General features: G+C 29.6%; 2 protein-coding genes across 23 annotated transcripts in view; one reads left to right on the top strand and one right to left on the bottom strand.

Annotated features, from left to right (window-relative positions):
• LOC111413401 (chromosome transmission fidelity protein 18 homolog) overlaps nt 1-1,924 on the top strand; it is a 156,800-nt gene extending 154,876 nt beyond the window's left edge. For 5 of the 8 annotated variants that reach the window (XR_011640314.1, XR_011640313.1, XR_011640319.1 and 2 more), the window contains one exon: nt 1,662-1,924. The gene's annotated coding sequence lies outside the window, so the exon portion shown is untranslated. The remainder of the gene's footprint in view (nt 1-1,661) is intronic. The other 3 variants (XR_011640317.1, XR_011640315.1, XR_011640316.1) reach the window with 1 other exon arrangement.
• Nucleotides 1,925-6,440: 4,516 nt separating this feature from the next.
• Nucleotides 6,441-12,424, bottom strand: LOC111421459 (protein 5NUC-like). Of its 15 annotated transcripts, none has more exons than XM_071195907.1 (14): nt 12,166-12,423; nt 11,966-12,068; nt 11,637-11,752; nt 11,437-11,539; nt 11,107-11,213; nt 10,907-11,009; nt 10,568-10,675; nt 10,368-10,470; nt 10,038-10,144; nt 9,838-9,940; nt 9,506-9,612; nt 9,306-9,408; nt 8,362-8,639; nt 6,441-8,315 (listed from the first exon to the last, which is right to left on the bottom strand). In XM_071195907.1, exons 12-14 carry the CDS (start codon nt 9,385-9,387, stop codon nt 6,915-6,917), a joined length of 1,761 nt encoding a protein of 586 aa, XP_071052008.1. In that variant the 5' UTR covers nt 9,388-9,408; nt 9,506-9,612; nt 9,838-9,940; nt 10,038-10,144; nt 10,368-10,470; nt 10,568-10,675; nt 10,907-11,009; nt 11,107-11,213; nt 11,437-11,539; nt 11,637-11,752; nt 11,966-12,068; nt 12,166-12,423; the 3' UTR covers nt 6,441-6,914. The 15 variants fall into 15 exon arrangements, with proteins under 15 accessions (XP_071052008.1, XP_071052005.1, XP_071051999.1 ...); XM_071195904.1 differs by having other exon boundaries at nt 9,506-9,621; nt 11,637-11,743; XM_071195898.1 differs by having other exon boundaries at nt 11,107-11,222; nt 11,637-11,743; nt 12,166-12,422.
• Nucleotides 12,425-12,454: the final 30 nt, after the last annotated feature.

Genomic DNA, 12,454 nt, shown 5'->3' with positions numbered 1-12,454 from the left:
TTTAAACTTTCATATTAAAAATTAGTACTTATAACAATTAAAACAATTCAGAACAGCTGTTATTTTCACTAGAAAAACCTTAAATTTCAGTTGTTGTAACAGTAAAACATAAGATGCGATTTAAAGTGTATTTTATTTTGTATAAACTAAGTAATAAATTAATAAATAAACTAAACTAACAAATAAAACAATAACTATTCGATCAGTATTACTATATCAGTACAATAACTTATTCTAAGGTAAACTATAACTAAATAATAGTTATTTATATTACAAGTGGGCTAGAAACATAATTACTGTACGAGTGTGGAGAATTTAATCACACGAGTACTGTAATTATGCTCTAGCCCACGTGTGATATACAGCATTTTATCTACGACTGCTAAAAATTACTAAAAAAATCAATTTCTTAAGAAAAGTCTATTTGACATTTATAAAAAAATATTTTGAAATGATTGTTGAGAATTTTGAATTGTCAGTTTCAACAACATGTTTACTCATCTGGAATAAGTGTTTTGAAATGTAAAAATATACCAATTAATGTTATAATAAATAGTATTGTTTCTCTGTAAGTAGATAGCACTTTTTCTGTTGTATTGTTGCTCGTTTCAATAAATTAAGTCTGTTCTGATTAGGCTAAAAATGCGTTACGTAATGAAACCAGTGCGGTAATGAACTTCATTACGTAACTCAAATGAGTGCGGTAATGATGACTTATCCAAGCAGTCGTAGATAAACTAAATTATGTAACTAAACTAATATTATGGAATAATACGGTTACATCAGTTTGCTCATTTATAAACATATATGCACATTCGTGCATTTATTTCAGTAGCTTTTTCAACTTGTACGGTTTTTTTTCGTAAATCATTAAATAATATCGAATTGGCATTGTTGGGCACAAATGCTGGGTAGTGTCCTACATCATTCAAAGATTCAAAGACAAATTGCGTGCGTAATCACTCAATTTTGTTTTATTGTTCTCTCCATTCGTTGTTTCTATAAACACACAACATTTTTTGCAATTGTTGCTTAGAGTTTGCATGTAGTTTTCTATTACTTGCTTTAGCTGTGCATAGCCAAATATTGTTACGATGTCAATGTCGATTGGTAAAATTATGTTTTTATGGAAAGTAACGTTTAAACAATTATTGCAGTTTTTAATCCTACAATAACTAAATTCTTCTTTAAATAGTTGTGTGCAAAGAAACGCAATATTTGAAAAAGCATTCACTATTATCACGCCAGCAATATTCTGGTTTCCAAAATAATTTATTCCTGTTAATAGTTCAGCTCTTTTTTTATATGTTGCTTTACTAGAACCGGTTTTTAAAAATAATTTTAGGAAATTAAAGCAATCTGTGCAAACATTCTCAACATGATTTCTAAATGAATTGTGTGAATCCGCAAGTATTTTGAAAAGTATATTTTTTATTGTAATAGATATTAATGAAACTTACTTATGAACTTATGAAAGAATTACTAACTGAAATTTGATTTTTCCAAAAAAAATTCCGTTTTTCGGTTTTCTCGCGGAGTTCTTATTTTTTCGATTTGCCGCTTTGGAACAATGTAGAACAACAATAAAAAATTTAAAAATCAAAAAATGGGGGGCTAACTTCCTGCACTCGAGTTTTTATTAATTTTTTATCTTTTTATAGGTTGGATGAACTTTCCGGTTGAAACGACCACTAATCCTTAAATTGATGACTTTTAGTGTCTCTCCTGGAAGAAAATAAAAGTGAGCAACCTCAAAGATCATGATGTAAAGGCACAAAATAGGTGATGAGAGGTAGGGAGTTGAACGAGGACACTAAATAGAAGAGTATTGGTATTGGGAATGCAGCACCCTGTCTGATTGATGTACATTTTAATTATTTTATTGTATTGTACTTGATAGATCTCAAATAAACGATGAAAATTCCTCTTGATGTTGTATCAAATTTTGAAAAATCATAAGCGACATCTGTTATTTAACAACAAAAACATTGATAGTTAGATTGCGAACCAATTCTTTACGGGTTCGTAACTCGGCTAAACAAAAACGTACCAGCCTTGTTTATAGATATACATAGTTATTCAACCGATGTTAGTTTGTGCACATGATACCCAGATGGCAGGGTAATTTATGTGTCGCCATTCATAAAAATTTAAATTTTACTATACGCGCCCTAACGTATTACTACGAAAAACGTAAAATAAGTTGCATATATTTTAGTATTTCTTGCATAGAAAAAAATCGATAATGTGTCCTTCGAGAATAGCACCGAATTGTAAAAGACTATTCGTCGGTTGGTACCGATTTGTAGACGCCAAATTTTTTTAAGTAGGTGTATGAACAGGTTTTATGAGAGGAAACCAACTGCGTTGAATCTTTTTAAGAAGTTTGTTTAAAAGACTATATTTTATATACCGAGTAAGGCATTCAAATTGAGCCTACCTAATAACTCATAAAACATCAATTTTATTAAAAAAGTTTCAGATAAAACTTTCATCGTATAAAGGCGGAAAGTATTCTGAACGATTTTTATTGCATATTAGAAGCGCCATCAATATTTTTCAATTGTTAAGTATGCTTTTCAAAGGGTACATGTTTTTTGATATGCATGGTTTTTCGAAGTAAGGGCCAATTGAAAAGTTACCTATAATCCCACACAATATATTAACTGCCCAATGTCGTTACTAATTCATTTCACGTAACCAAAATATTGCATTGATTGTCGTTTAATTAGTTGTAATTTGTCGTAAAGTTTACAAATTTGTCGCTTCCTTTTTTATAAACAATACTTGAAATATTGCATTTTTGAGGTAGTGCTAACTTGACAGTGGGAATCTATGGTAAAGAGTGGAGATAACAAAAAACTAATGACGTCATTCATTGTTGCTTAATTTGTTGTAATTTGTCGTAAAGTTTACAAATTTGTCGCGTCCTTTTTTAAATATATGGATTATTACGAACAGCAGCTTAAACATTGAATTTCTTGTAGCGCCTTTTTCTCTATTGAAGATCGATAGATAGGATGTTTCTGTCTAGAAATCTTTGTTCGAATAAATTTTGGGCATAATTAGTATCTCTGCCTGCTCCATAAACAAAAGTCATTTTAGTTGTTTCAGCAATCGTGTCCCTTTCCGTGCATAATTAAAATAGGCAATAAAGTTACTATTTTACAACATAAGGAATTTGTAATTTGCAATTATAAGTAGTTAGCAGGATTTGTTATGTTTTTTGTTGTTATGTATTAATGATTTTCATTATGTTCAGTCAACACAATAAAGTCAACCTTAAAAAAGTTCATTAATGTACAGGCTGTATCTAAATTGCGATATCAAGGAGTGATTTTTCAACAAAAATTAAGGAGAGTCTTTCATATAACTTTTTGTTCAAAACCCCTTCCCCACCGAGTTACAGCACTCTAAAGTTAGGGGAAAAAATTGTTTTTATTTAACAAATCCACTATGGAGGAATTTAGAAGATTGAAATTTTGCAGATAACTGTTGTTAATAAAATGACACATTATGACGATTTCTATAACCCGAAAATGTTATTACAAGAGGCTGAACAAATCAACCCCATAATAGTTTGCATTAGAACTTTTTAATACGTCTACATTTTTCTATTTAAAAACTTGATTTAAATAGTGGGATTCAATACGCAACTTTTTTGTCTCTTGACGTTTTCTCCTACAATTGTTAGTTTGATCACAAAAAAATAAAATAATACATAGGCTCAAGTGAATTAATTCAGAGATTAATTATTATTAGTCAAAGAAATGAAGTTATGTCAAATTGGTCTCGGCATTATTTTATTTTTTATGATCAAATTAACAATTTGTTAGTTGTAAAATGTCAAGAGATAAGAAAGTTGCACATTTTTCCCTTAATTTTAGAGGGCTATAACTTGGAGGAGAAGGGGTTTTGAACAAAAAGTTATATGAAAGACATCCCGTAATTTTCGCTGAAAAATCATCCTTGAAATCTTTCACATCAATTTAGAAACACTGGTATAATAAAATCAGAAATACTTTATTTTTATTTACTTAATTGATTCTAATTAATATTTCTTAATTTTCGTATTTGTATTTTAACCAAAGAAATCTTAATGACGAAATAATAAAGAAGGAATTTGTATACGTGAAGTCGTTTATCCAAACTCGGGTAGTAGCAAAAAAACTTTGTTTATACTACATACTCGTTTGATATGTGTGATCCATTAAACTGTCGGTCGGCCAATTGCTCAAAGGAACGCTCGGCGCTACCACGTCTGGAATTAAGTCTGCAATAGGACGAACAAAAATCAAAACTGACTTTTTATATTTTTACTACAATTTAAACCGAAAATAATTATTGGTTTTTTTTATTCTATCCGAGAAAAGTACTAATTGATTTATTTAATTAGCAAGTTAATTTTTGGTTCTCTATTATAAAAAAGGACAGATATTTTTTAAAATATTTAGATGTAATGCTTAAAGTAATTAAATATTTTATATGTTAAACAATTTCGTGTTCAATCACATAAATTCAATTAATCTTTTATTCTGAGTATGCAACTTCTACTACAAGTTGGATTTCCAATTTTATTCAATTCATTCATAAATGATGTTTTTCTCGTTCGCCGTTAGAGGCAGCACGAGCTAGAGCAACCCAACTCGATCGGTTGAATAACTATGTATATCTATAAACAAGGGTACCAGTGATCCAACTAAAATTGATTAAACCATCCAAAAATAACTTTTAAAGGACACCAGCGACATCTCTTTTTCATTAGTGAAACTAGTCAAGTTACCAACGAATTTTTTGAGGGTTCGAAACTCAGCTAAATAAAAAATTATACCGAGTGATCCAAATAAAATGAATTAAAACGCGTTTTTCTCGCAAAAATTTCTCTATATTTGGATCACCCGGTATAATTTTTTTCTTAGCGGAGAAGCAAACCATCAAAAAATAATTTTTAAATGACCACTAGCGCCATCTCTTTTTCATTCGTGAAACTAGTCAAGTTACCAACGAATTTTTTGAAGGTTCGAAACTCGGCTAAGTAAAAAATTATACCGGGTGATCCAAATAAAATTTATTTAATCGCGTTTTTCTCGCAAAAATTTCTCTATATTTGGATCACCCGGTATAATTTTTTGCTTAGCGGAGAAGCAAACCATCACAAAATAATTTTTTAAATGACCACTAGCGCCATCTTCTTTTCATTGGTGAAACTAGTCAAGTTACCAACGAATTTTTTGAAGGTTCGAAACTCGGCTAAGTAAAAAATTATACCGGGTGATCCAAATAAAGTGAATTAAAACGGGATTTTCTCGCAAAATGTTCTTTTTATTTGAATCACCCGGTATAATTTTTTACTTAGCCGAGAAGCAAACCATCTCAAAATAATTTTTAAATGACCACTAGCGCCATCTTTTTTTCATTTGTGAAACTAGTTAAGTTAAAAACGAATTTCTAAAGGTTCGAAACTCGGCTAAGTAAAAAATTATACCGTGTGATACAAATAAAATTTATTAAATCGCGTTTTTCTCGCAAAAATTTCTCTATATTTGGATCACCCGGTATAATTTTTTGCTTAGCGGAGAAGCAAACCATCTCAAAATAATTTTTTAAATGACCACTAGCGCCATCTCTTTTTCATTAGTGAAACTAGTCAAATTACCAACGAATTTTTAAAGGTTCGAAACTCGGCTAAGTAAAAAATTATACCGGGTGATCCAAATAAAATTTATTAAATCGCGTTTTTCTCGCAAAACTTTCTCTATATTTGGATCACCCGGTATAATTTTTTTCTTAGCGGAGAAGCAAACCATCTCGAAATAATTTTTAAATGACTACTAGCGCCATCTTTTTCTCATTAGTGAAACTAGTCAAGTTAAAAACGAATTTTTAAAGGTTCGAAACTCGGCTAAGTAAAAAAATTATACCGGGTGATCCAAATAAAATTTATTAAATCGCGTTTTTCTCGCAAAAATTTCTCTATATTTGGATCACCCGGTATAATTTTTTGCTTAGCGGAGAAGCAAACCATCTCGAAATAATTTTTAAATGACCGCTAGCGCCATCTTTTTTTCATTAGTGAAACTAGTCAAGTTAAAAACGAATTTTTAAAGGTTCGAAACTCGGCTAAGTAAAAAATTATACCGGGTGATCCAAATAAAATGAATTAAAACGCGATTTTCTCGCAAAGTTTTCTTTTTATTTGAATCACCCGGTATAATTTTTTACTTAGCCGAGAAGCAAACCATCTCAAAATAATTTTTAAATGACGTCGAGCGACATCTTTTATTCATTAGTTGAACTAATGCGATTAGTCAAGTTGAGAACCATGATTAAAGCGAAAACTTAAGCTATTGAGTAATAGATGTCGCTGATTTTTTGAAAATTAAATTTATTTAATATTTATATATATTATAGAAGTTAGAAAAAAAAGGAACTAAATAATATCTCTATTATAAACTATATTGATTTATACACATTACATGCCTTCTGTACGCAATAAAAATAAGAACGAAACGATACATTCATAAGTTAGTCTTTCAACGTGTTTTACATCATTTAATTTTGTTAATATTTTTCGTAAATTTATTAAAACGGCTACGTTATACGTTTTACACATTCATTTTATCCTCATTATTTATAATATTTACAATTTGTAAATGCACATGTTTGTAGTCGCACGGCCTATGTAGGTTCCTTCATAAAAAATTTACCATCATTTTTTCGACTGTCAAGATAAAAATAAATAAATCTCATTTATTTGAGTAAGTTATTGAATAAATTAAAAAGTAAACAGATAATGGCACTTAATGATTGATTTTTGATTTAAATAACATTAATTAATAGTCCTTAATAGCTCTAATATATACAACACAACGGGGGGAAAAAAACTATAATAGAGACATCATAACCTATCTTTTTTATGTTATCATCAGTGTTAAAAGTAAAAGAAAATAACTAAAATTATTTCGAAAACTAAAACAATTAGATTTAACTTGAAGTAATCGCCTATCATATGGTAGTAATCTCCCACCCACTTCCGGAATAATATAAGTAGCTCTTTGAAGATAATCAATCATGATACCCACATCTCTTTTCCCAATCGGAATCGGATTCCAAACAACATCTCGAATAATCGTAAAAACACCATCACCTTTCAATAAATAACTGGTGATAATCACTTTGTAGCGTTTTTCTAATTCTAAAAGAAAATATTCCGGGACGTCACATTCACCGCATCTAACCTTAACCAATTTAACTCTTTCTCCAAAACGACTTTCTAAGTCAAACATAATCTTTAAGCCGGCCGTTAAAAGCATATCACCCTTTTTTGATCTTAACAGGTCTAAATGAGCCGTGCTAATTTCTAGAATACCTAAAAGATCGGCTCCTTTAATTTCAACTATGTAAATTATTTCCGAATACGGTAACGCTCTCATTACATCGCCGTAATATATTTTGTTACCATTTTTTGGGGCGTTTATGTCTGAAATTAAAGAATCGCTGTTCATTAACGCAACAGCGGCGTCCGTCCATCCGGGACCTTGATATTGTTTCGCTCTATACTCAACGAAGGCATCCACAACGAGATTTCCAAAATTGCATTCTTGATATTGACAGGTTGTGCCATCTAAATAAACGTGACAATTTGATAAAAACCGTTGATCGAAAGCTAAAATACTTGTTTTCATTTCGTCGACTAATTCCGTCATTTCCGGATCCTCCGAGATATTCGCATCCAATAATATTGGAGATCCATAAAATCCTTTGATTAGTCCATCCTCTGTAAATCGGAGATTCAATTTTCCGATGTATTTTAATGAATGATAAGCGTGGATGATTAAGGCTAAGCTACCATCTCTTCTTGTGACTGTTGTGGGGTACGACTCAATAGGAATTTCTGTATCTGGTGGAATGCCGTTATATAAGAATGTATTTGAGCCACCCCCAACGATCAAATCAATCTGTTCAACCGCATAAGCTATTATTATGTCGGTGTCGAAATGAGCCTGCCCTAAAGCGATGATCACCTTCACGTCTTCTTCGTAAGTTAATCGGTTACATTCTTTTTTTAGTTCCGTTATGATGTCGAGGACGTCGATGCTTCCTTTTTCCGCCCAAAGTATTAATTCAGAACGAAGATACCCAACGATTCCCACTTTAACACCATCAATAACCTTAATAATTGAAGGTTTTATTTTTTTTTTGGGTTCAACTTCATCGTTCCATCTTATGTTGGTGTTAATTAAAGGAAAATTAACGAGTTTTGTAAAATTTGTTAACCCCTCGATTTTTAGGTCGAATTCATGAGCACCGATGTTCTACGAAAATACCGTTATTGGGATAACATTTAAAATTTTAACTTACAAAAGCATCGGGTTGTAATTCGTTTAAAATTTTTGCCACTCCTTCATATGAATGAACCAAAAACCAAATGCTTCCGGTGAACATATTCCCAGCTTCGAGATATAAAATTGGCGGCCCATCACCTTCCTTATATTTTTTTCTTGCCGCTTTAATTGTATAAGCAACTCTGGCTACCCCGCCGAAATATTTTCCGGTTGTTGAGTCCAACCTCGCTTCGTATCGAGCGTGGGCATCACTCGTATGAAAAATTACCAAATCAAGATCGCCGCTTACAATTTCTAAATGCGAAGTTATTATAAGTAAATTGAACGTTAAAATTTTTTTGATTAGAAATGTCATTTATTAACGTGAAGTTTAATATTATAACTTCTTCAATACGTAATCGAAACGTTTTAGGAAAAAAGTTTTAGTATAAAAGTTGTAGCTAATTTTATTCTTAACAATATTGCTCTTTTATATTTTTGCTCTAAAATGTGTAAATATCGAGATAACTTGGAGAATGTAAATATTAGATGAAATCGTGATTTTAAATCATTTTGTCAAATCTTGACAATATACGCTCAGCTTGATATTAATTGAGATTAATTAAAAGCTTTTAAATGTTATTATTATAATTAATGGACTTACGACTTTATTTTAATGAATCATCCCAAAAAAGTGAGGTTATGTTTCGAAAAAACTTCTTTGATACATTTGTGGAGTAAAAATCTTTTCGTGGGACCTAAAATCACTTTGAATAGGTACTTTGCGCGTTCAAAAATGTATTTTGATGGATTATTTGGTGCTATTAAACTTATTTTTTGTAAAATTTGATGATTTTAAGAAAGAATACCAACGGTGCTTTTGAAATGTCAAAATACTACTAATATGGAGAACTGTCACTAGATGGCGTTAATTAATTTATTTTTTTTTTAATATTTATTCTTAAGTTATGTTTTACTTACTTATCTTACTAAATCCCGGCGTAAAGATGATCCAATTGAGGTGTAAAATGAAGAAAATATCCGATATAAACCAATTTCGCATTTATTAATTCCAAGTTTTTTCCTAAAAAAGTAAATGAACAAAATTAATTCTAAAAATTCTTAGAAATAGTTAAAGTTTTAACCGACAAATTCATAAATTATATAATTAATGAACTTACAACTATATTTTTATGAATCGCCCCAAATTCTCAATAAAAAAAGTGAGGTTATGTTTCGATAAAAACTTCTTTGATACATTTGTGGAGTAAAAATCTTTTCGTGGGACCTAAAATCACTTTGAATAGGTACTTTGCGCGTTCAAAAATGTATTTTGATGGGTTATTTGGCACAATTAAACTTATTTTTTGTAAAATTTGATGATTTTAAGAATAAATACAAACGGTGGTTTTGAAATGTCAAAATACTATTAATATGGAGAACTATCACTAGATGGCGTTAATTTATTTATTTTTTTTTTTTAATATTTATTCTTAAGTTATGTTTTACTTACTTATCTTACTAAATCCCGGCGTAAAGATGATCCAATTGAGGTGTAACATGAAGAAAATATCCGATACAAACCAATTTCGCATTTATTAATTCCAAGTTTTTTCCTAAAAAAGTAAATGAACAAAATTGATTCTAAAAATTCTTAGAAATAGTTAAAGTTTTAACCGACAAATTCATAAATTATATAATTAATGAACTTACAACTTTATTTTTATGAATCGTCCCAAATTCTCAATAAAAAAAGTGAGGTTATGTTTCGATAAAAACTTCTTTGATACATTTGTGGAGTAAAAATCTTTTCGTGGGACCTAAAATCACTTTGAATAGGTACTTTGCACGTTCAAAAATGTATTTTGAGGGGTTATTTAGTGCTATTAAGCTTATTTGTTGTCATATTTGGTGATATTAAGAAGGAATACAAACGGTGGTTTTGAAATGTCAAAATACTACTAATATGGAGAACTGTCACTAGATGGCATTAATTAATTTATTTTTTTTTTAATATTTATTCTTAAGTTATGTTTTACTTACTTATCTTACTAAATCCCGGCATAAAGATGATCCAATTGAGGTGTAACATGAAGAAAATATCCGATATAAACCAATTTCGCATTTATTAATTCCAAGTTTTTTCCTAAAAAAGTAAAGGCACAAAATTGATTCTAAAAATACTTAGAAATAGTAAAAGTTTTAACCGACAAATTCATAAATTATATAATTAATGAACTTACAACTTTAGTTTGATGAATCGCTCCAAATTCTCAATAAAAAAAAGTGAGGTTATGTTTCGATAAAAACTTCTTTGATACATTTGTGGAGTAAAAATCTTTTCGTGGGACCTAAAATCACTTTGAATAGGTACTTTGCACGTTCAAAAATGGATTTTGAGGGGTAATTTAGTGCTATTAAGCTTATTTGTTGTCAAATTTGATGATTTTAAGAAGGAATAGTAGGAATACAAACGGTGGTTTTGAAATGTCAAAACATTATTAATATGGAGAACTGTCACTAGATGGCGTTAATTAATTAATTTTTTTTTAATGTTTATTCTTAAGTTATGTTTTACTTACTTATCTTACTACATCCCAGCGTAAAGATGATCCAATTGAGGTGTAACATGAAGAAAATATCCGATACAAACCAATTTCGCATTTATTAGTTCCAAATTTTTTCCTAAGAAAGTAAATGAACAAAATTGATTCTAAAAATACTTAGAAATAGTAAAAGTTTTAACCGACAAATTCATAAATTATATAATTAATGAACTTACAACTTTATTTTGATGAATCGCCCCAAATTCTCAATAAAGAAAGTGAGGTTATGTTTCGATAAAAACTTCTTTAATACATTTGTGGAGTAAAAATCTTTTCGTGGGACCTAAAATCACTTTGAATAGGTACTTTGCACGTTCAAAAATGTATTTTGATGGGTTATTTGGCACAATTAAACTTATTTTTTGTAAAATTTGATGATTTTAAGAATGAATACAAACGGTGGTTTTGAAATGTCAAAATACTACTAATATGGAGAACTGTCACTAGATGGCGTTAATTAATTTATTTATTTTTTAATATTTATTCTTAAGTTATGTTTTACTTACTTATCTTACTAAATCCCGGCGTAAAGATGATCCAATTGAGGTGTAACATGAAGAAAATATCCGATATAAACCAATTTCGCATTTATTAATTCCAAGTTTTTTCCTAAAAAAGTAAAGGAACAAAATTGATTCTAAAAATACTTAGAAATGGTAAAAGTTTTAACCGACAAATTCATAAATTATATAATTAATGAACTTACAACTTTATTTTGATGAATCGCCCCAAATTCTCAATAAAAAAAGTGAGGTTATGTTTCGATAAAAACTTCTTTGATACATTTGTGGAGTAAAAATCTTTTCGTGGGACCTAAAATCACTTTGAATAGGTACTTTGCACGTTCAAGAATGTATTTTGATGGGTTATTTGGCACAATTAAACTTATTTTTTGTAAAATTTGATGATTTTAAGAATGAATACAAACGGTGGTTTTGAAATGTCAAAATACTAGTAATATGGAGAACTGTCACTAGATGGCGTTAATTAATTAATTTTTTTTTTATATTTATTCTTAAGTTATGTTTTACTTACTTATCTTACTAAATCCCGGCGTAAAGATGATCCAATTGAGGTGTAACATGAAGAAAATATCCGATATAAACCAATTTCGCATTTATTAATTCCAAGTTTTTTCCTAAAAAAGTAAAGGCACAAAATTGATTCTAAAAATACTTAGAAATAGTAAAAGTTTTAACCGACAAATTCATAAATTATATAATTAATGAACTTACAACTTTATTTTGATGAATCGCCCCAAATTCTCAATAAAAAAAGTGAGGTTATGTTTCGATAAAAACTTCTTTGATACACTTGTGGAGTAAAAATCTTTTCGTGGGATCTAAAATCACTTTGAATAGGTACTTTGCACGTTCAAGAATGTATTTTGATGGGTTATTTGGTGCTATTAAACTTATTTTTTGTAAAATTTGATGATTTTAAGAATGAATACAAACAAACGATGGTTTTGAAATGTCAAAATACTAGTAATATGGAGGATTGTCCCTAGATGGCGTTAATTTA

This window comes from Onthophagus taurus, chromosome 5, assembly GCF_036711975.1.
Source record: "Onthophagus taurus isolate NC chromosome 5, IU_Otau_3.0, whole genome shotgun sequence".
NCBI classification, from domain to species: domain Eukaryota; kingdom Metazoa; phylum Arthropoda; class Insecta; order Coleoptera; family Scarabaeidae; genus Onthophagus; species Onthophagus taurus.
The sequence above is the reverse complement of the archived record's forward strand: the minus strand, read 5'-3'. Positions and strand labels throughout refer to the sequence as shown.